Here is a 21,259-nt window from a genome sequence, read left to right as displayed (position 1 = left end):
TATGTAATAAGACTTCCTGATTATACATTAAGCTTCCATCTTCCAGTGAAACGCAGAAGACGTTTTCAATTGCCCAAATTCTTTTTTTTTTTTTTTTTGTGGTGTTAACAAACTCAGTCTACTTATTGATAGTAGGAGATATTCTTAATAGAAGGCCTATTTCACTGTCAAGAATATTTTATATTTTAGTAATTACTACATTTCATGATCATAGATTTCAAGAATAACGTTTCAGCAGGTTTTTAGCAGTATTCCTTTCTAGTTTCTTTTACTTTTGAGTACCAAACTGTAGTGTTTAGCAAAATGGTTATATCTTACTATAAGACATAGTCAATTATGAAACACTGGAAGGATTTCCTTGTGTTTTCTCTAATACTGAGATTAAAATCTTTCAATAAATAAAATAAGTAGGCCTTCGCTTAATGACATATAATACACCTTATATTCCACAACCTTTAACCTGCTTAATTTTTCTCCATAGCACTTACGTATTTACTTGTTTTTCTGTCTCTGCCTACTACAGCATTAGCTTTCGGATGACAGGCTATCGTTTTTTGGCGATACATGTCTAGAGGGCCTATCAGTGCCTGGTATAAAGTAAGCTCTTGGTAAATGTATGCTGAATAAAAGCCTTTTTTATAAAGTAATTTAAATTATAAAGACAATAACAGCTATAATTTATTTTTCAATAAATCTGGACAATAGTCAAATTTATGTTTATGGACTGTAGTTACTTTCTTACTTGATGCAAATACTTGTCATTTCATGTCTATCTTTTGGCCCCAAAGTTAATTTGGATGAGTTCACTGTTTGGAGTGGAATTGTATATACTTATAGGTGTGAAGATAACTTTCAAATTTACTGAAACAAAGACACAACTACTAAGTAAGCTCTCCTTTATAAAAGTTACTCACTCCAGAAGACCAACAAACTATAAAGTCTATTACAACTAAACAAAGTTAAAACCGTTTGTCTGACATACATTATACATACCTATGATACCAATAAATATGTCATTGGTGATTATGAGGCAGAAATAGCCTAATGATATAATGATATAAATGGTACTGATTTTAATATTACTTATATGGTTCCATCACATGTGTAGTTTTTCTCTTTTCACATGGTTAGTGCTGTAGTATCTGCAATTAATATCAATCTGAACAATTTTTGAAGAGGCCATGTAACAATTTAAATTGGTTTCACATATACTACAACCCTTCACCCAGCCTCACCCATCTCACAGTAAAACAAGTATCCTGACTTGTACTCCTCAATGTTTGTACACTGTTGCCTTCCCAACCTTATACCAGGATTGACTTTCTTAGTTTCCACACAGGGATTTTCATGTTATCAACTCTTTCATACATTACTTTTCTTATCTCAGGGAATACAGAGGCATCCACTCTTGGACCTCACATCTGTGCTTAGTGTTTTAAACTATCAAAATTGGGGACCTCAACTATACCTGATGGATGAAGACCAACTTCATGAGCACCATGTTGCAGTACAGGTAGGAAGATGAGAGGGTGGTAGAAAAAGTAGCTGAGGGAGAGGGGAAGGTCTTAGCTGGGAAATTTTCAGTAGGGAGGAAGAATGCAGACATACAGGACAGAAAAAGTAGCTGAAGAGAGCACACAGGTCCGGGTATCTCATTCGTTACCCTCCCCCTCCCTTTAAGAATTCAGACAGAGTACAGTTGTTTTAAAATCAGCTTTATGCCTATAATATCAGAGGCCAAAAGAAGTATTACTTGCCTTATACAATCTCTCTCTACTCCTTACAACATGATTTCCTTTAATGGACTCAATCTTTTTTGTTTAAGATTTTATTTACTTATATTCGAGAGAATGAGAGCACGAGCTGGGGTAGAGGATGAAAAAACAGACTTTCTGCCGAGCAGTCCAACAACTGGAGCTTGATTCCAGGATCCTAGGATCATGACTGAGTCAAAGACAGATGCTTAATCGGCTGAGCCACCCAGGTGCCCCTAGTGGACTCTTTACTTAAAATACATACTTTAAAAACAAATTTAATGAATGCTGATAAATGAGAAGGATGACTAAATCTAAATCTAAAATCAGGTGATTATGTCAATGCCTTTCCCTTTTTCATGGAAGGAACCATTTAAAAAATTAAAGTATTTGGCAAAGTAAGAGACGATGACTTATAACATAAAAGAAAAATGAGAAGGAATGAAAGAGAAAGAGGGAAAGAAAGTGAGGAAGAGAGAAAGAAAATGAAAGGAAGGAAGGAAGCAGAGAGAAAGAAACAAGGAAGGATGGAAGGAAGGGAAGGAGGAAGAAAGAAAGAGAGAAAGAGTGTAGTATTGTGTGTGTGTGTGTGTGTGTGTGTGTGTGTGTGTGTGTACAATGGGAAATAAAGGAAGTACAAGCACTCTGCTAAGTACACATCACATCACATAATCTTTGCAATTCCATTACTTAGCTATCCCTGCCTTCCTTTTAAAAATGAGTAAGCTTTTCCCAAATGAGGGCAGGTGCAGGTAATAATATTCAGGGACACTATGTGACTTCGGTAGTTGTGTTGAGATTGCTTTATTGAAAAATAGACCAATTTGACTTTAGGACTGAATGAAGGGACAATGCACTGGGTAGCTGCTGGAGAAGACTTATGTAAAAGTATCATTATAATTTCCCTAATAATAAACTGAAATCAAAAAAAAAATTGATGTTTGCTGGAACTCATCACAGAGAACAAACACTGCGGCTTAAGGAGAACTAACATTCATCCAGGGAGTGTGCATTAGGTGCTAGGTTGTTCTCTAAGAGTTTTACAGTATCACTCACTGAATACTAAAAACAATCCCATGATGGATTCCTCCTCCTCTTATTATTATTTTGGGTTTTTTTGCCCTTTTTTTAATGTTGCAGTAAGATAAGGCTGAGAGATTAAGTGTTCTGACTGAAACCTCACAGAGAACAAGAGGCAATGCCCTGCTTTGAACTGGTTGATATTTCTCTTGAGCCAGTGCCATGTAAGGTTGAAGCGATGCTTTCTGGTAGCTGTTTAGGCCACAAGGGATGAAGACCCACAGAGGGATATTTCCATAACAGCTAGTTGTGCTCAACTAACTTCCAAGAGGGATGAGTGCGGTTAACCACAGGCTGCTGGTGGGGACGCTCACGGTGAGAAGCACCATGGACTCCTTGGGATGGCAGAGGTCAGCTCGATTCTGCAGGAGGCGTGACTTCCCCTTCTCAGACATCACATGACCCACCTCTCCTCCCGCTGCCCCAGCCCTTATCATCCTTTCTTCCACATAGAACACTGCAAGAACATTTAAAGACTACCCAGAGTATCAAATGATTAGTCCATCCAGAGTTCTGACATCCTTACTAGTTTAAAAATTACAGTATGTACGTAAGTCATGAGTCACTAAGTCCTACACCCAAAACTAATGTTACACTGTATATTAACTAACTAGAATTTAAATAAGAACTTGGAAGAAAAAATACATAAAAATTAACAATATGTGTTAATTTTGACAGAACTTCAAATAATTTTATCAAGACTTAGTAGGTGGACTGTGTAGCACTATTTAACTTGAACTGCATGATGCTTACATTTCAGAGACTTGCTAGAACAATAAAAATGTTAAAACTGAAAAGGTGTAAGGTGTGAAGTTGCCAAAATTCCCCATTTACAGATGTCTGGTCTACCACAGTGAGCTTTTACAAGTTTGCTGGATGGAAAACTGAAGGGGCAGGTCCTGGGGCTACTTGAACCAGGTACTCACAGCAGGGGCTTCCATCCAGGACTCCCCAGAGGTAGCCTAGAGCTTTTTCCCTCTGAACACCCGAGTCCAAAATTATTTCTTTAATTGATCTGAGTGATAGCTCAACTTCCCTTTGGTCAGTTTTTCTCAGGTTCGCACAGAAAGTTACCTGTAGTTGACCTTTCTCTTCTGTCACTCTTGTCACTCTGCGGCACAAAGTTCAGATGTGGACCTTCTCTACCTTTCCCTCATTAGCACATCAGCTGCCCCTGAGGGAACTCCTCCTTTTCTCAGCTTAGCTCTGAGCACTGCCTTCTTTACTAAAACATCTCCTTGTTGGTGCAGTCCCTGTAAATTCTTGACAAAAGACCTTTGCTCAGATATTTCAGGGATATCACCCAAATATTTTCAACCCCAGCACAATCACTGATCCATCTTTTTGGCAATTTAAGAAAATGCATCTGTATTTTCTGTGCATGTCTAAGGTAAGTGATTTACTGTCTTGCCTAATGTCCTGGAACTGGATCCATACCTGTTTGCCCAGAGTCAAGTACCTTCTCATTAGTGGATAATCTAAAAAAAGAGTTATTAATTAAAATATTGAGTGGCTGACATATTAAAAAATCTTGTCATTTTACCTAGCACCTCATTTTACCATCAGATTTAATCATTGTTCTTTTATAATCAGAGAAAATATAAAATTTCCTAATTTTCCGTCCAAGTTTTCACTTGTAATATTGGTTCAGATGAGTGAGAAAATTTCCAGAATGATGCTGCTTTATACTTGACTATTTGTACTTCACAAACAAGTCAACTGTATATTCCTCAGTTTGGTTCACTAAATATTTTTATGTATCTGGAAAAGACTTTTCTAAGATTTTTTGTAAACAAGAATTGGATTTTATTATTAAGTCTTTATTCATTTATTTGGACTTTCTCCAGTTCCTAATGCTCTAATATCAAAGAAGTCTTTAAAATCATTGAATTCTAAAAGAAATATTTAATACTTTAAAGTATTCAACTTTAAATGTTTCTCCTTTATCACTCATACAACAATTGATTTTATTTTCACTGAATCTCCTTACTGGTCATTGTTGTTGAGCATCCTTGCTTTTGTTTAATTCCCTTTCTTTGTATGGTTCCCATTCTACCTTCTCTTAGTTTCATTGTTCTTTTGCCTTAGCCTAAATTTGATTTTTCATACTTAGTTTTATCTTCTTAGTGGTCTTATTTTCCCATTCATATTTGGATAAATCTATTTGCATGATGTCAAGGATAATGGCATTCTATCTTTTTAATCACATCCTTTGAATGGGCCCAAATATTTAATGGCTCCTAAATGACTTTTTTTTTTAAAAGGCTATAACATACAATTAGATTAGTTTTGAGTTTTCTACAGATTATAACTAGAAATATGAAATAAGGTATATGTGCCTGTGTACATAGTCTATTTCACTTCAACATATCTTAGAAAATGTTGACTGTTACACACTAAAAATGTAGCAATCCTAGACCTAAAATGTACCAAGTCTCTTAGGGTTACAGCCACATAAAGAGTAGTATATCCGTAACAAATTACCTCACAGACAAGTGAACACAATAATAGAGTTTATTGGATGTGGGCATGATGTGGGGGAACTGCTGAACCATGTTCCCTAGGGGTGTTTTATTTATGAAAAAGACTTCCTTAACTTTGTCTCAGACCTAGCATCTCCACTGTGTCCAGAGATGGAAGGATACTACTGAGTTGACAAAGAATCGTGGTGAGACATTAAAGCATCCTTAAAATCACAATAGTTATTATGTACATGAAAATTATGTGTGGAATTTCACTATAATAGAATTAACAAAATTAGAAATATATATCTCTCCTTTTCTTTATTTATATACCTATGTATCTACCTATCTCTCACCACCTATTTACCCATCTATCTACCGATTAAAAACCACAGAATTGTGAGTTGGAGAGCTAGTGTCTACAGTGCTTGGAGGATGAACCTTCAGTGGCCAGACTGTAGTTGGGGAAGATCCTTAAAGGAGCAGAGAAAATGCAGGGTAATGGTGGTGATGTGAGGCAGATGAATGCAAAATGTAGAAATGTCCATGGAGAAATAAAGTGCTATAAGTGCTTTTGCACAAATTGCTGATTACCCAGCATATTGCCTTTTTCTTTTTTTCTGGTTGGTTCTTGTCTCCATCAACTTCTTCCATCAAACTTGCCTCTGAACTAAAACATTTGGTTTTCTCTTTCTATTTTTTCTTCTGCTATCTTTTATGTATATAAAATTATAGTCTATTGGATATATGCGGTAGTGAAGCATAAGTAGGGGGTAAGTCACCTTAAATTCTTATTAGTATGAGGCAGAGGATAAGTAAATTATGCTAAAAAAAAGTACATTATGCTGAATCGCAGGATTTAGCATTTTATTGTACGTTGCCTTGCTTTAAAGAGTATCTACGACATTGTGGTTAGGACCACATATTTTAATTTCACATCATCACCTCTACAGTTAACCAAAATTCGTTTCATAGTGCAAGCAATATAAATACATATTAGATCTTTTAAATGAAAATAGTTCATTGATTAATTACAGAGCCAAATGAAAACATATCAACAATTATTATGTGTTTAGTGCCAAGGATTTTACTTACGTTGTCTTATTTAATCTTGAAACAGTTATGTGAGAAAGGAATTGTTATCTCATTTTGTAGATAGGAAAACTGAGGTTCAAGTGAGGTTCAGTTCATAAAGCTCGTGAGAAATAGAGCTGAAATCTGCATCTACGTTTGTGAATTGCAAAAGCCGTGCCCAATTCATGATAGTATTATGATACTAGTATTACTCATCTTAAATGAATAAATGTCAGACGATGAAATCAAATTCAGAAAAAGTAGAAAACAGAGCACATTATCTAGAATTTTACTTCAATTTGAATTGCTGGACCTACTGCTATTCTTTTGGAAGATATACCTGCTTTTATTGTGTGAAATAATGGGAGAATAAATTTGACACATAGGATTTCAATATGGTATGCATTGTGATACCCATTCTAGGACTCCAAATAAAAGATTCTAGAGATGCATGAACAAGGATTCTAAAGATACTAATGTAAAGGCAACACAGAAGCCTAATAAATGCATATGATATATGCATATTAACTTAAGATCCAGTATGGATTTGGAGAATGTTCTTCAAGGAAATGAATCAAGTGGGTTAGAATGACCTGGGGGAAATTTCAAATAAAAAATAGGTAAGATTAGGGGCACCTGGGTGGCTCAGTGAGTTAAGCATCTGCCTTTACCTTGGGTCATGATTTCAGGGTCTTGAGATCCAGCCCTGCATCAGGCTCCCTGCTCAGCAGGGAGTCTGCTTCTCCCTCAGCCTCTGACCCTTCTCCTTCCTTGCCTCTCCTCCCTCCACCTCACTTTTGTGCTCTGTCTTAAATAAATAAATAAATAAATCTTTAAAAAAAAGATAAAATTAAGTCATAAAGTTAAGTGTACACACCACACACACAATCTTAAAAATATTGGTCTAGATTTTATTATGGTTTGTGTTTTAAAAATGTAGTATCTAAAATGAACAGAGAGCAATACTAAGATGTGTGATTATTTACGGACTTTTAAGACTTTTTGGCTAAATATGAATTTCTATTTATGAATCATGTTCAGCATATATTTATTTCTGATGATAACATCAAAAGTTACTTCAAAATTTCTAATAATTTCCAATGTAAAATGTGCATAAAATATCTTAAGTATATATTAATAGAATTCATTTCAGCCTGTCTACAAAAGTGGTATACACAGCAGTCCTGTTCTCCTAATTTCTTTCCTGTTCATATTTAGTTATAATTATCACATTGATGAGCGACTTCAGCCTGCTGAGTTGAATAGATTGAATTTTCAGGTATAATTTAGCATTACATAGCCCACGGGTATTTCAGGAATCCAGCTCCAATCCTCATTCTGTGTGTATTTGTGTCTGCTAAAGAGCTCAGAACCACCTGGATAGTCTTTGACCTCACATATGTGTTCAAAGACAACTATTTGAATAAACTCTGCATTTGCCTTTACCAGCACAGCAGTATGTGAACAGTAAATATGTAAATGAAATTCATGATTCTCTTACTGTTATAAAAACCATTTTTAGATGTTTACTTAAATGGCCTTAGATACAGAAACAGGACTGTAAGTGGAAAAAAGAGTCTCAAATTTTATTTTCCAAACTGTCTCCTTTAGTTTGATGAACACTAAATCTCAAGTTATCTTTAAACCCTGTCTTGGAAAGCTTTAGAAAACCCACCTGGACTGTGCAGTAAATACATAAATGAGTCATTAGGGGGCTCACAAAATATGAACACAAATACAGCATGTGAAAAGGTGATTATTCAATTTCAAAAGCCTTTGGTTCCCAACTTCTAAGACTACTTAAAGAAATGTTTGTAAGAAAGTAGCATAGCAGAGAGGGAGCTGGGATTTCAGCTTGCAACCACTTTATCTTGATTCAATGAGAAAAAAAATGTTTTACTATTTTGGGGGGAGTTTATGGTATGTGCTTCCAGTAGCACAAATACCTTTGTTCCCACCAGATTAATCATATTAATCCAATTTTTATTATAAAATTTAAGATTCTATGTATGATTCCTCACTAAAATGAAATTGACTTTCATTTTTTTTCATATCTCTAATATATATATACTTCATGCACTCAGACTGTGCCATGTGGGTAATGTGATGGTGAGCAAAGATAGACACAATTGGTATAGTTTTTATTTTAGTGAGGGGTACAGACAATAACTGAGTGATAACATAAAAAAATATATTCTGTAAGTTCAAAAATAGGTGCTCTGAAAGTAGATGTATGGTCCTATGACAGTGTATTAAAAAAACAGCCCTTGACAGGAAGTTGATTCATTCTTCTCTAAGCTCTGTGGACGAGAGCTGTGCAAGAAGTGCTGAAAGACGAGAGTCCCAAGTGACCACAGGTTATTAGTGAGAGCTAGACCAAGATTGGTGGGAAGCTTGCACTATGTGGATGTATAAAGTGGATGATGGTACACAATTGGTATTCAACAAATAATGCTGATAGAAGTTATTCTTGTGTTAACTTTGTTACCAAGTTGTAATAATACTCCAAACAGTTGTTCATTACTCAAAGTAAGACAATAATAGTTAATAGAATTCTATGCCTCATTACTCCATTCCATACTTATTAAGCATGTACTTGCATGAGCTAGAAGGGGGCAGAGGAAGATAAAATAACCATGGTTTTAATCTTGAAATGTTATTCACTAGTAGATATTATGTGAATCCAAAGGTTCTTAAAAATAATGTTTAATGCAAATGCTAGTTAAAAATATCTGTCCATATCTAACAGGATAAATGTATATGGTACCCTGACGCTGTAAAAGCTGGTTTGAGTTTTGCAGAAGTGTCACTGAAAGATGACAGAAAGCTGTGTAGTATGTCAGTAGGTATCTGAAGGAGCTAATTTCATGCACATCACTGGACAAGACATTTTGAGAAATTTCAGTGGAAGCAAAGCAAAATATATCTATGCTGGAGGACATCATAGGAATGAGGCCAAGATATATATGTATGTGAGTTGGAGCCCATGGTCTCAATGGGTTAGTGACAGCTGTCCGAATATACTGAAGCAGCTGAAACTAATAAATTGCTCAGTGCAAAGGCCTGCCACATTCTGAGAAATAATGGTTAATAAATACAACTTCCGAAAATGGTAACAGGAATTTTTTTATAACGAGAACACCAAATCAAGGCATTCCTGGTTAATAGTCATTCCACTTGACATTACTCAACATCCTACAATGTTAATTATTATCTTTTTCTCGAAAACTCTGTTCCTTGACTTCTATGCCACTGTTTCTTATTTGCTTTACAAGCGTCAAATTTATATTTATGGATCAAACTATGCACAATGACAGATTCAGATTCTAGAGTTGCTAAAAAAGTGTTTTAAGGCTCCAGATTTGGAGCCAGGCTGGCTTATTTATTTGGATTTCAGTTCTGTCATCCAGGTGCATGAGCTTGGGCAAGTTGCTTTACATATCCATACCCAGTTTCTTCATCTATAGAGGTTTCCTCATCTATAACACTATCCCAGGATTATTATAAGAAATAAATGAGTTAATGTATAAATAGTGCTTAGAACAGTGACCGGCATATCCATTAGCTGTTATTATGAAATGTATGGATGTAGATGTCCACGAATCATGCATATCAAAGCAAGCATGTGGAAAAAATCACACTTCTCTTCCACTGTTTCTGGCCAGATTACAAACATGTAAAAGTAGAATCCACTATATCTACTTCATTTGTTACTATGTTCCTAGCAGCCAACTTGCGTCTGAAATATACTAGCTCTTCTCCAAATATTTATAAATGAAGGAATGTATTAGTTTTCTGTTTTGGCTCTAACAAATTACCATAAACTTAGTGGTTTAAAATTGCACAATTTTTTTTTTCAGATTTTATTTATTTATTTGTAAGAGACACACACACACACACACACACACACACACACAGAGACAGAGACATAGGCAGAGTGACAAATAGGCTCCCTACAGGGAGCCCGATGTGGGACTTCAACCCGTGACCCCTGGATCATGCCCTGAGCTGAAGGCAGATGCTCAACCGCTGAGCCACCCAGGCATCCCTAAAATAGGATGAATTTATTCTCATAATTTAGGAAGTTAGAAGTTTAAAATAATGCAAGGGTCTGGTAACATCATTTCTGAAGAATTCAGAGGAGAACCATTTGTCTTTTCCATCTTCCAGAGCTGCTTGTCTTCCTCATCTCATGGCCCTGTCCACCTTAAAAGTATGTCACTCTAACCACTGGTTCCATTGACACGTCTTTTTCTTCCTTTGACATGCCTGGCTCTTACAAAGATACTTGTTCTTACCACTGGACCATTCAGAAAATCCAAGATAATACCAGCATTTTAAGATCCTTAATTTAATCATATCCGCGCAATCCCTTCTGCCATATAAAGTAACATGTACATACAAATTCTGGGGATTAAGACGTGGATATCTTAGGAAAGTCATTATTCTCTCCATCACAGTCTACTCCCTAGCTCCCAAAGAGTCATGTCCATTCCTCATAAATAAAGTCTCAATACATTTTAGTAAAGACTCAAAGTTCAAAATCTTATCACCTCAGAAATCCCACTGAAAAAAACTCTATGATGTTTCAAGGATGGGGGGATAGTCCCTTGTGGCTCTTGGTTCCTCACTCCAGGACCATAGCCCTGGCCTCTGGACCCCATGGCTCTATCTTCTGGGCCTACATTCTGCCCTCAGAGTCATCTATGTTGTTTTGTTTTTCCCTTGAGAATAGTACAAGTTAATAGTAGAGGAGTTTTGTCATACTATATTTCCTGTCTGTAGAACTTTGTTGAGTCCATCAGTCTTTATTTTGTCCTTTCTCTATACTTTCCAGTTAAGATGGCAGTATTTCTGCTTGTATAACACCCTCAAGAACCCTGTGGTTCACTCCATTAGACAAGCAGATCCTTCACAATTCTTTTGGAGAATTCTCTATTCCTGGCTTCCGCTAACATGGCTGAGAGGGTCCATGAGACACAGGCCTATCTCTTCAGTCACCTCTGTGTGACTGAACACGCCGACCTTTTTATCCTTTCAAAGCGTTAACAATAGATTGGCCAGTCACACTCTGTAACATCTCTGGAGCATGCTTTCCTGACAGCAAATCTCCTTATTTTGGCATCTTTTGCAGTCTGGATAGATGGAGAATTCCTCACATTATCAAATCCTAGTTCCTTTTTGGTTAACAGTTATTTCCTGAATTTATCTCTTTCTCCTCACATTTTACTACAAACAGCAAGAATAAATCAGGTCATACTTCAATGTATTGCTTGTAAATTTCCTCAGCTAAATATCCCAATTTATCACTCACCACATAACTGCATTACAGGTACCACATAACAGTTCATCTGCTTTCCACAAAACTGTAGGACATAACTTAGCAAGCTTTCTACCATTACATAACAAATAACTCCTTTCCAGGTTTTCAATAACATATTCCTTATTTCCTTTGGAGTCCTCACCAGTATCCCTCAACTTAACATTTAATGTCCTTTCTACCAACAGTCTGCTTATCATGAGTTAAGTATTCCCTAAGGCAATGTAGATTTTTTTTCTACGTGCTCCTCACTTTCTTCTGTGTCCTTAAACATCCATTCTCTACTAACAGTCTGTGAAAAGTAATCCAGGCTTTTTTTAAATCATATTCAAAATTCCTCCAGCCTTTAACCATTACCCAATTCCAAAACTACTTTCTGATTTTTAGATATGTGTTACAGCTACACTCTACTGCTAGGTACAAAAATCTTTATTAGTCACATATTACTGCTGTAACATATTAGCAAAGTGATAGTGACTTAAAACAACACAAATTTACACAAAGATACATTATAATTAAAACGTCAGAAGTTAGAGAGAATCTTAAACAGCAAGAAAAAAGCAACTTGTTCTGTACCAGGGACTATCAGTTGATTTCTCAGCAGAAACTTTGCAAGCCAGAAGGGAGTAGTATGATAAATTTAAGTACTGAAAGCAAAAAACTTGCAATTAAGAGTTCTCTACCTGGCACAGTTATTGTGTAGAATAAAGAAGAGATAAAAGGTTTTCCAGACAAGCAAAAGCTAGAAGAGTTCATAACTCTTAAACTGGCCTGAAAAGAAATGTTAAAGGGATTCTTTTAAGCTTAGAAGTCACTAATTAATAACAAGAAAACATATGAAAGTAAAAATCTCACTGGAATTAATCTAGCTTTCTAGTATGAAGAGTTAAAGACAAAAATAGTAAAAATAACTATAAGTTTAAGTTAAAGGATTCATTAAGAGATGTAAACTCTGACAACAAAAACATAAGATCTCCCAATAAACAGAAGTCCAGGACTAGATAGCTTAACTGGTAAATTCTATGAAACATTTTTTTAAATTTTATTTATTTATTCATGAGAGACACACACACACACAGAGAGAGAGAGAGAGAGAGAGAGAGAGACATAGGCAGAGGGAGAAGCAGGCTTCATGCAGGGAGCCTGACATGGGACTCGATCCCAGGTCCCCAGGATCATGCCCTGGGCTGAAGGCAGCACTAAACCGCTGAGCCACCTGGGCTGCCCCTATGAAACATTCAAAAAAGATTCAATACCTATCCTTCTCAAACCCTTCAAAAAATCGAAGAGAACAGCATGCTTTTAAACTTATTTTTACAAGGGGGTAGTGTTATCCTGATACTAAACCCAGACAAAGATATCACACACACACACACACACACACACACACACGATTACAGGCCAATAGATGCAAAAATCCTCAACAAAACATCAGCAAACTGAATTCAATAATACATTAGGAGGATCAAACATAATGATCAAGTAGGAATTATTCCAGGGATGCAAGAATGGCTGAACATCCACAAATTAATCATCATGAATCACCACATTAACAAAATGAAAGATAAAAACCATATGATTTTTAAAAGATTTTATTTATTTGTTCATGAGAGATACAGAGAGAGAGGCAGACACATAGGCAGAGGGAGAAGCAGGGTCCCCGTGGACAGCCTGATGTAGGACTTGATCCCAGGACCCAGGGTCACGACCTGAGTCAAAGGCAGACGCTCAACTACTGAGCCACCCCAGTGCCCCTGGTCAGTCCAGTTTTCACATTGCCACCAGAATGCCCTAACGCCCTCACATTTTTGGTTCCTTGCTAACTGGCTTCCAAATGACAATAACATCTAAAACTCTTAGCATGGGCAGCCCTGGTGGTTCAGTGGTTTAGCACCGCCTTCAGCCCAGGGCATGATCCCGGAGACCTGGGATCGAGTCCCATATCGGGCTCCCTGCATGGAGCCTGCTTCTCCCTCTGCCTGTGCCTCTGCCCCCCACCCCCCTCTCTGTCTCCCATGAATAAATAAATAAAAAATAAAAATAAACCTCTTAGCATGATATTTATGATCTTCCAAACTCTGGCCTCAATTTTTCTTCTTTTATAGTCTTAAGCTTCCACCACCCTCCATAATATGGGAAAGGCACATAGATATAGGTTGTTGTATAAACCTACCCGAACATTAATAGCATTTGTTTATGATGTTTATTTTTGAAAGGTCCTTCCTCCTATTCTATTTACCTCAAACAAGCTTCTCCTGAAGCTTCTTCTAGCACCTTCATTTGGAATTTGTTTCTTCTTCTATACTTACATAATAATTTATTTATAATATTCACCACAAGCTACTATAACAAACTATAGTGTGATTTGTTTTATAATTAAAATTAAATATTTCTCTCTGCCTTTCCCATAAGATTAATTATGAGGATAGAGTCAGTTTCATACTTAGCTTTATATCTCCCATAGTGCCCAATACTCTGTACTTAGTGGGTGCTCAATAAAACGTTACATGAATTGTGAAATTGTGAATTAAGAAATAATCCATCAAAAGGCAAGCATATACAGAGTTGCTTAATAGCCATTATGCTGCAAAAAAAAAAAAAATAGTGCTTAATGTGGCTTAATGCCATGAGGGAAAACTAAATAAACCACCAATACCCTCTTCTTTGATTCTTAGGAAAATAATTCTTTACTCCTTTAGCTAAAGAATTGGTCATGATATGCAATACTTCAGTTTTTTAGTAGACCGAATTATTTCCCCCCCCACCTCTGTGTGTGTGTGTGTGTGTGTGTGTGTGTGTGTGTGTGCATACATGTGCGCACGTGCACCATTATAACTTTTACATTTCTCTTCTATTCCTGTATGGAAGTATAGTAACTCTTAATGAAATCTAGTAAGATAGAAGAGCCTTGCAGCTAAGTGATCCACTAATACAGGGCAAACACCGCCACATGGCCTAATAAGCAAATGGAAAAAAAGGGTAAATTTCAACTGCAGATTCATTATTTAGTGGTACAATGACATTGGATGGGTGCTTCTCATGCAGAATGTATGATGATACTTATAATTACATGGAAGATCTTACTGGACTTAATAAAAGTAGAGCTTATTACTTGAAAGTCTTCAAGAGTGGTGATGCAGTTGAACCAACAAAATTTATTTTCAGTTAACATTCCACGTGATCATAGGTAAGAGGGCCAAGATTAAACTCTAATTATAGAAGAGGATAAAAGTTGTTCATCCATTTATGTAAACTTTTGCTCCTTATACAGAATGCTGAGCACGTTATTCTAGGTTACCAACTAAAAAAACAGCTGCAGAAAACAGACTCACAAAAAAAAAAAAAGAAAAAAAGAAAAGGAAAAGAAAAGAAAGAAAAGAAAGAAAAGAAAAGAAAAAAGAAAAGAAAAGAAAAGAAAAACAGACTCACTTCTAGGTACTTTACTACAGAAAGGGATATACTACAAAATATTAAATAGGTTACATGAACATTGAGAGGGATGAAGAAATAGATTTTAAATTGAGCTTTCATCAAAGCTCACTCAAATCTACACTGCAGAACTGAGCACCCAGATAAGCTGCTGCCTTTCTCAGGAAGTCACTTCCCGAGTACAAAGTAGGCTCTTTAACTGCCTATTTTAGAATCACGCCATTGCTGCAACTGATACACCTAGAGGATTAGGACACAATAGGTCACTCCTAAACCACGCTGTATCTGTTACAATCCAAACCAGCGAAATAAATGACTCATACTTTGCATTTTTGGTTTCCCAGTGTTTGAGGCAGAGCAAGTATTACCAGAAAAAGTTTGGAATAGATGCCGTATCCATGTCCATCATAGTCATCATCTGTGGTGAACTGGAACACAAGAAATGTTATAGTATGTCCACTGAATGCATTACTTTGCCTCAAATAGCATTAACTAGATAAAAATACGAAACTTCTCTGAATAGCAATAGCATTTTAAAAACAAAAATCCTGTTATGTTTCTCTGCACGTAAAATATCTAAGAGCTTCCATTAGATTAATTAAGCCCATGGGAATGGTACCAATGGATTGCACACAAGGTACAAGTTAGTCTCTGCCCATAAAAAAGTTGACAACTTCAGCTGGGAAGATAATGACTGGAAAAAGACAACACCAAAAGCCCAGACTGATACTTCTTTATGTAAAACTCATATGAATAGAATTTATTGGGAAAAATGACATACACAAATAACTGTACAGAAGTTAAATGTGGAGTTGGTACATTCTTCAAAGTGAACACGCTATGTAATCAGCACCAAGATCCAGAAATTGCCCCCTTCTGTCTCTTCCCAGTCACTTCTTCAAGTTACCAACCATACCAACTAATAACACTATAAATTGGTTGTTTTTAAACTTTATATAAATAGAATCATGCCCTGTGTACTCTTGTATTTGGTTTCTTGCACTCAAAATTATGTTTGTGATATTTAAGTATGTTGGTGGAGGCCACAATATTCTATTCATTTTAATCACTGAAGAGCATTTGGTTATATCAATACACTACAATTTTTCTTGTCCATTCGAATGTTGATGGACTTTAGGGTGGTTTCTAATTTGGAGCAACTGGAAATAACACTGTGAATATATTTGTATAACTCATTTGGTAAGCATATATATTTGTTTTTATGGGGTACAGATTTATGTCTAGGAATAGAATTACTAATTCATAGATAATATATCATCAGCCTAATAGATTTGACCAAGACTTTGCTTTAATTATTGTAGCTATATAATATTTTCCAAAGTGCTTATATCAATTTACACTCCCACCAGCAATGCATGGGAGTTCTCAATGTTCCACATCCTTGCCAATGTTTGTCAGTACATTTATTTTAATCATTTTAGTGGGTGTGTACTGGGATATCACTATAGTTTTAATTTGCATTTCCCTAGTGATTAATGAGGTTGTTAACCATTGTGTTTTTGTTCATTTATATATTCTTTCTTTAAAGTGTTATTTCAAGTTTTCTTCCATTTCTCTGTTGACTTTTCAGGGTTTTTTTTTTCCCCCTCTAATTTGATTTGTAGGAATTCTTGAAAAATTTTGGATAGGAATCCTTTATTAGATATATAGATATGAAGATAGAGATAGACATACCAAATATCCTCTTCCATACTATGGCTTGCTTTTCACTCTCTAAATGATACATCTGATGACCACAAGTTCTTATTTTTAATTAGGTCCAATTTTTCAAATTTTCTTGTTGTGGTTATTAATTTCTGTAACCTTTAAGAGAACTTTGTGTTCACCAAGATAGTGAAAATATACTCCTCTGATTACTTCTTGAAGTTTAATTATGTTCACATTTTGATCTCCAATATAACTGAAATTAATTTTTTGTATGGTGTGAGGTATGGATGGGGGTGGTGGTGTCAAGATTAACATTTTTAAGTGTTACACCAGACTTGCATTTTTAGAATAAATTCAACATGAAACATTATACATCATCTGTTCTTTAGATCATTGCATTCAATTTGCTAATATTTTGCTCTTGTTTAGATTTTTGGATTTATGTACATGAAAAAAAATCGGAATTTTCCCATTCCACTGATTCCAGCATTGCTTCTCTTGCATGTGCTTTGTTTTTCTGTGGTTAATCTTTCCTCTCTGTTCCTCCTCCAAGAGAGTTAGAGCCACTAAAGGAAACTTTGTGATTTCATAGTACCTGGAGCATCTCTCTGCTAAAGGCCTTGCCATTTCCACACTAGACTATAAGGGTAAAAGAATGCCAGTATTTATAGCTTAGGAGGTGCACTATTAATCTTTCTTAAATTAAATGGGGCTAGGCTTAATTCCTTAGGGATATAACCAGATAATTTGGAAGTCTTACTTTTTATTTTTGCATCTTATTGTATCTCTTCTTAATTTACACTCCCCTTAACTACTTAACGGCAAAAATAAACTGTTCTTATTAAAATGCACAATTTAATTTTCCTCTAGCACGAAGATTTAGAAAGCCAAAATATAATATATAGTTTCAGTTAACCAGAGATGGCTAAAATGTCCCAGATTTGATCTCAAGAGAGACATGTAGAAAAAGATAACCCTCCTTGTAATCCAGAAGGCCATACTTTATGTATGACAGAAACCAAAGTCCCTTTGGCTCTCCTTCTGTAGTGGTTGATCAGAAGCACATTTATCATTTCTAAATCTTTTATAAAGTTATCCTTACAAACAATACAAAATGTTTGCATTGCAATAAAACTGAAGAAAGTAATTTTAACTTTTAGGTTTAATAAATATCAGCCATGTGGAAATTCTCCAAACAGTGCTTTAACCTGCCTGTAAAAATGTTATAACTGTGAAATGCTTACAGATGCTATATTTCTTTTCCTTTTAACCTCAAAAATCACTTTTATAAGGATAAGGATTTTGGCAATCACACCATTCAAAAGCAGCTATGTCATTTTTTCCCCCTGTGAATTCATATTTCTCTGACTTAGCTTCACTGATAAATTTATTAAAAAATATATGAAATAACAGATGCTATCTCCAAAACCTGGGTCCTCACAATCCAGCTCTTTGAACTTCACCATCTACTTTCTTTCTCTTTTTTCTAGATGTGTCTCAATTGTTTAATATTTGGCTATATATAGAACTTAGACTGATTCTATCTCTCCTATTATTTAAATGTGATAATGACACATAATATTTTTAAAGTACAACTGTTCTTCATATTAGCAATTTATGAATTATTTGCATCTTATCATTGGACATATAATTGGCTTTGTTGGTACCTTGTTATTTTGTCCCCTAACCTTCTTATTAAGACAACAGGATTCCAAGGTCTCTTCCAAATAAATTCCACATTGATGAACACGATCTATTATTTAAAACAGAAAGGAAGTTTTACCAAGATTGTCTTACATTACAGATACTCTTTCTAAAGTTTGAAAAAAAATAAATAAAAACTATAAGGAATAGAGAAGTAGCTCACTTATAATCAATGGCACTTGGAAGGAAGAGCTGAATACATGAAAGAGAGTCTTGTTTATTCATTTTAATATTTTTATTTGATTGATCCCAATAAAGAGTAGTAAAATTAGCTTATATGAATTTATTATCTTTCTCATTTTGTTCCCATCTTAAAGTATCAGAATGTGCAAAATCAGTAAATGAATTAAGCAAAAGGGTGAGTGGGAAAATGGAAACAGAAAACAAGAATCAGGGTGGCCTGGGTGGCTCCGTGGTTTAGCACCACCTTCGGCCTAGGACGTGATCCTGGAGACTCAGGATCGAGTCCCATGTCAGGCTCCATGCAGGGAGCTTCTCCCTCTGCTTGTGTCTCTGCCTCTCTCTCTCTCTCTCTCTCGAATAAATAAATAAAATCTTAAAAAAAAAAAGAAAATAAGAATCAAAAGACTTACATAATGGTCCTTTGAGAATATGAGTCACTACAACCATCTTAGAGATTTCACCGAAACAAATGCCCTCAAGATGACATGGGAGAGATGATAAATACCTAGGCACTAAAACGTTACTGCATTTTTGCAGAAAATAAAAGAAGTATTTAGAACACTTCAGAACATTTTGTAGGACCCTGAAGGAGACAATGTACTACACATATTTTGAATAGGTTCGATGATTTTGTTGATTAAGCAACACATTTTTCATTATTACAATACTCTATCTCAAGTGACTGCTCCGCTCCATCTAATAAAGATATTTACCAATATAAAACAGAAAGTTATGGAAAAACTTAGATTGCAGTGTCCTCAAAGGATTAGACTCTAAAATAAATTTGATCATCCATGTGGAAAAACAAGGCCCGTGTCTATCGGAAAATCAATTAACACAATCATTTGAGTGAATTAAATAATATTGTTGTTTTTCATGGAAGGTTTTTTTTTTTTTTTTCCATTTAGTGTGCTTCCATCAGGAGTATTTTCAGTAAATACAATATTCAGTACAGGAGGAAGCACTGCAAATCATAAGATATGAATTGAAATGAAACAGAATCATAGACCCAAAGATCATATTATGCATATGGCAGGTATTAAATAAGTGATTTTAACTGATCCAATGGGTCTGTGTAATATAAGAACACATATTTTATTAGCTTGTAATTAACTAAGTTAAATTCAACCTTTAAAATTGGCTGAATTAAAAATTTTAACTAACATTAATTTTAGCCTTTAAGTTTTTAATATTTCAGAATACAGACAAGATGAAGACATGATTATATCTGGAGAATTCATAAAGTTACCATTTTAGTTGGTTCAAGTATGTGAATGATGTTTATTTTTGGACCTGAAAGGACTATTTATATATTCAGTTGTTAGAAGGAAGGCATTAAATGTATACATTGTCCTGTTATCTGGTGAATTACACAAAGATAAAAGCACATGTACAATGAAGATTTTAGATATCACATGAAAGCAAGTCATTTTTCTTTTCCCCAAATTATATAAAATAAAAAATGAAGTGCTAGAAAAGGGGGGCAAATTAGTTCAATTACTATGAGGAAAAGAGTATTTTTTTTTAAAAACCCAGTAGAACAGGTTAATATAGGAAAATCACACACTGGGCCATTTCTAAAACATGACATTCTCTTTCACACCTAGTCAGCTCTATGTATGCTGTTCTATTTGTCTAGTTCTCTTCCCTGTTTCCTGCTAGGACACACTCGTTCATGTCTCAAGACTCAGGTCACATGGCACCACCTTTGTGATGCTTGTCCCAACTGTTCTAGGCACGAGTATACTCAGCTCTGCTGTAATGATTGTGTTGAAAATGTAAACTTGTACCAAACCAATTGATATGAAGGAACAATTTGAGATTGTTTCTGTGTGATTTTCCCCCTGAGGAACGTGAAGTGCATGCAAAAGACAGTGCCAGCTGAATCTGAGCTGATTAGGAATACATGAAATGCACCCATATGCACACTTTAAACATGCTATCTCAGTTCACTAGGTTAGGAGCCACATCCCTCTGCATTTGCTACAACCTTCCCTTGGATTTCAGTTCACTGTCCTTCCTTTACCCTCAGTAACACAACTACAACTCTTACAATGTCAAAGCAAACTTCAGATTTTAAAGTAAAAATACCCTATGTATTGTGTCACTTATGTATTTCTTAACTATTAGTACATATAAATAATGCCACCATTCTTATTAGGTTCTTATTAGCATTTAAAAAAATAGGCCCCTAATGAAATTTTTGAGTGTTGGGCTCTAAACCTTTATTTTCTCATTGGTTTAGTAGTTATCTATTGCACAATCCAAGCACAATGCTTCAATTTTTAGAAAAGCAAATGTTGAGTCATAGCAGATGCTTCCTCTTCTGTGATTCAGTGGTGCTTAGTGTATTGGGTTGTGTTTATTTGTATACTATTTTCTTCTCTATAATATATAAATTACTGAAGTGGGAAAGAATCAGGTACTTGAAAGAAGCTGCTGAATTTTGGCTGGAAAGTTCTGAGTAAGGCAGTGTGGTGAGGGGCAGCAGTGTAGAAACAGGTAGGAGTTGGGTAAGGGCGTTGCCTCACCTGGTGGCCTGGAGTTGATGGGTGATTATGGAGCTCAAAAAAAAAACAAAAAAA

General features: G+C 35.4%; 1 protein-coding gene across 19 annotated transcripts in view; it reads right to left on the bottom strand.

The window, feature by feature from the left end:
• RALYL (RALY RNA binding protein like) overlaps positions 1–21,259 on the bottom strand; it is a 712,238-nt gene that overhangs the window by 214,683 nt on the left and 476,296 nt on the right. For 4 of the 19 annotated variants that reach the window (XM_049103900.1, XM_049103899.1, XM_025433670.3 and 1 more), the window contains 2 exons: positions 18,455–18,540; positions 15,488–15,547 (listed from right to left, as the gene is read on the bottom strand). The exons of 13 other annotated variants lie outside the window; for them this stretch is intronic. In XM_049103900.1, the coding sequence (XP_048959857.1) occupies positions 15,488–15,547; positions 18,455–18,540 (146 nt within the window). The remainder of the gene's footprint in view (positions 1–15,487; positions 15,548–18,454; positions 18,541–21,259) is intronic. 2 more of the 19 variants (XM_025433671.3, XM_035708405.2) reach the window with 1 other exon arrangement.

The sequence above is a fragment of the Canis lupus genome, chromosome 29 (genome assembly GCF_003254725.2).
Source record: "Canis lupus dingo isolate Sandy chromosome 29, ASM325472v2, whole genome shotgun sequence".
NCBI lineage: Eukaryota > Metazoa > Chordata > Mammalia > Carnivora > Canidae > Canis > Canis lupus.
The sequence above is the reverse complement of the archived record's forward strand: the minus strand, read 5'-3'. Positions and strand labels throughout refer to the sequence as shown.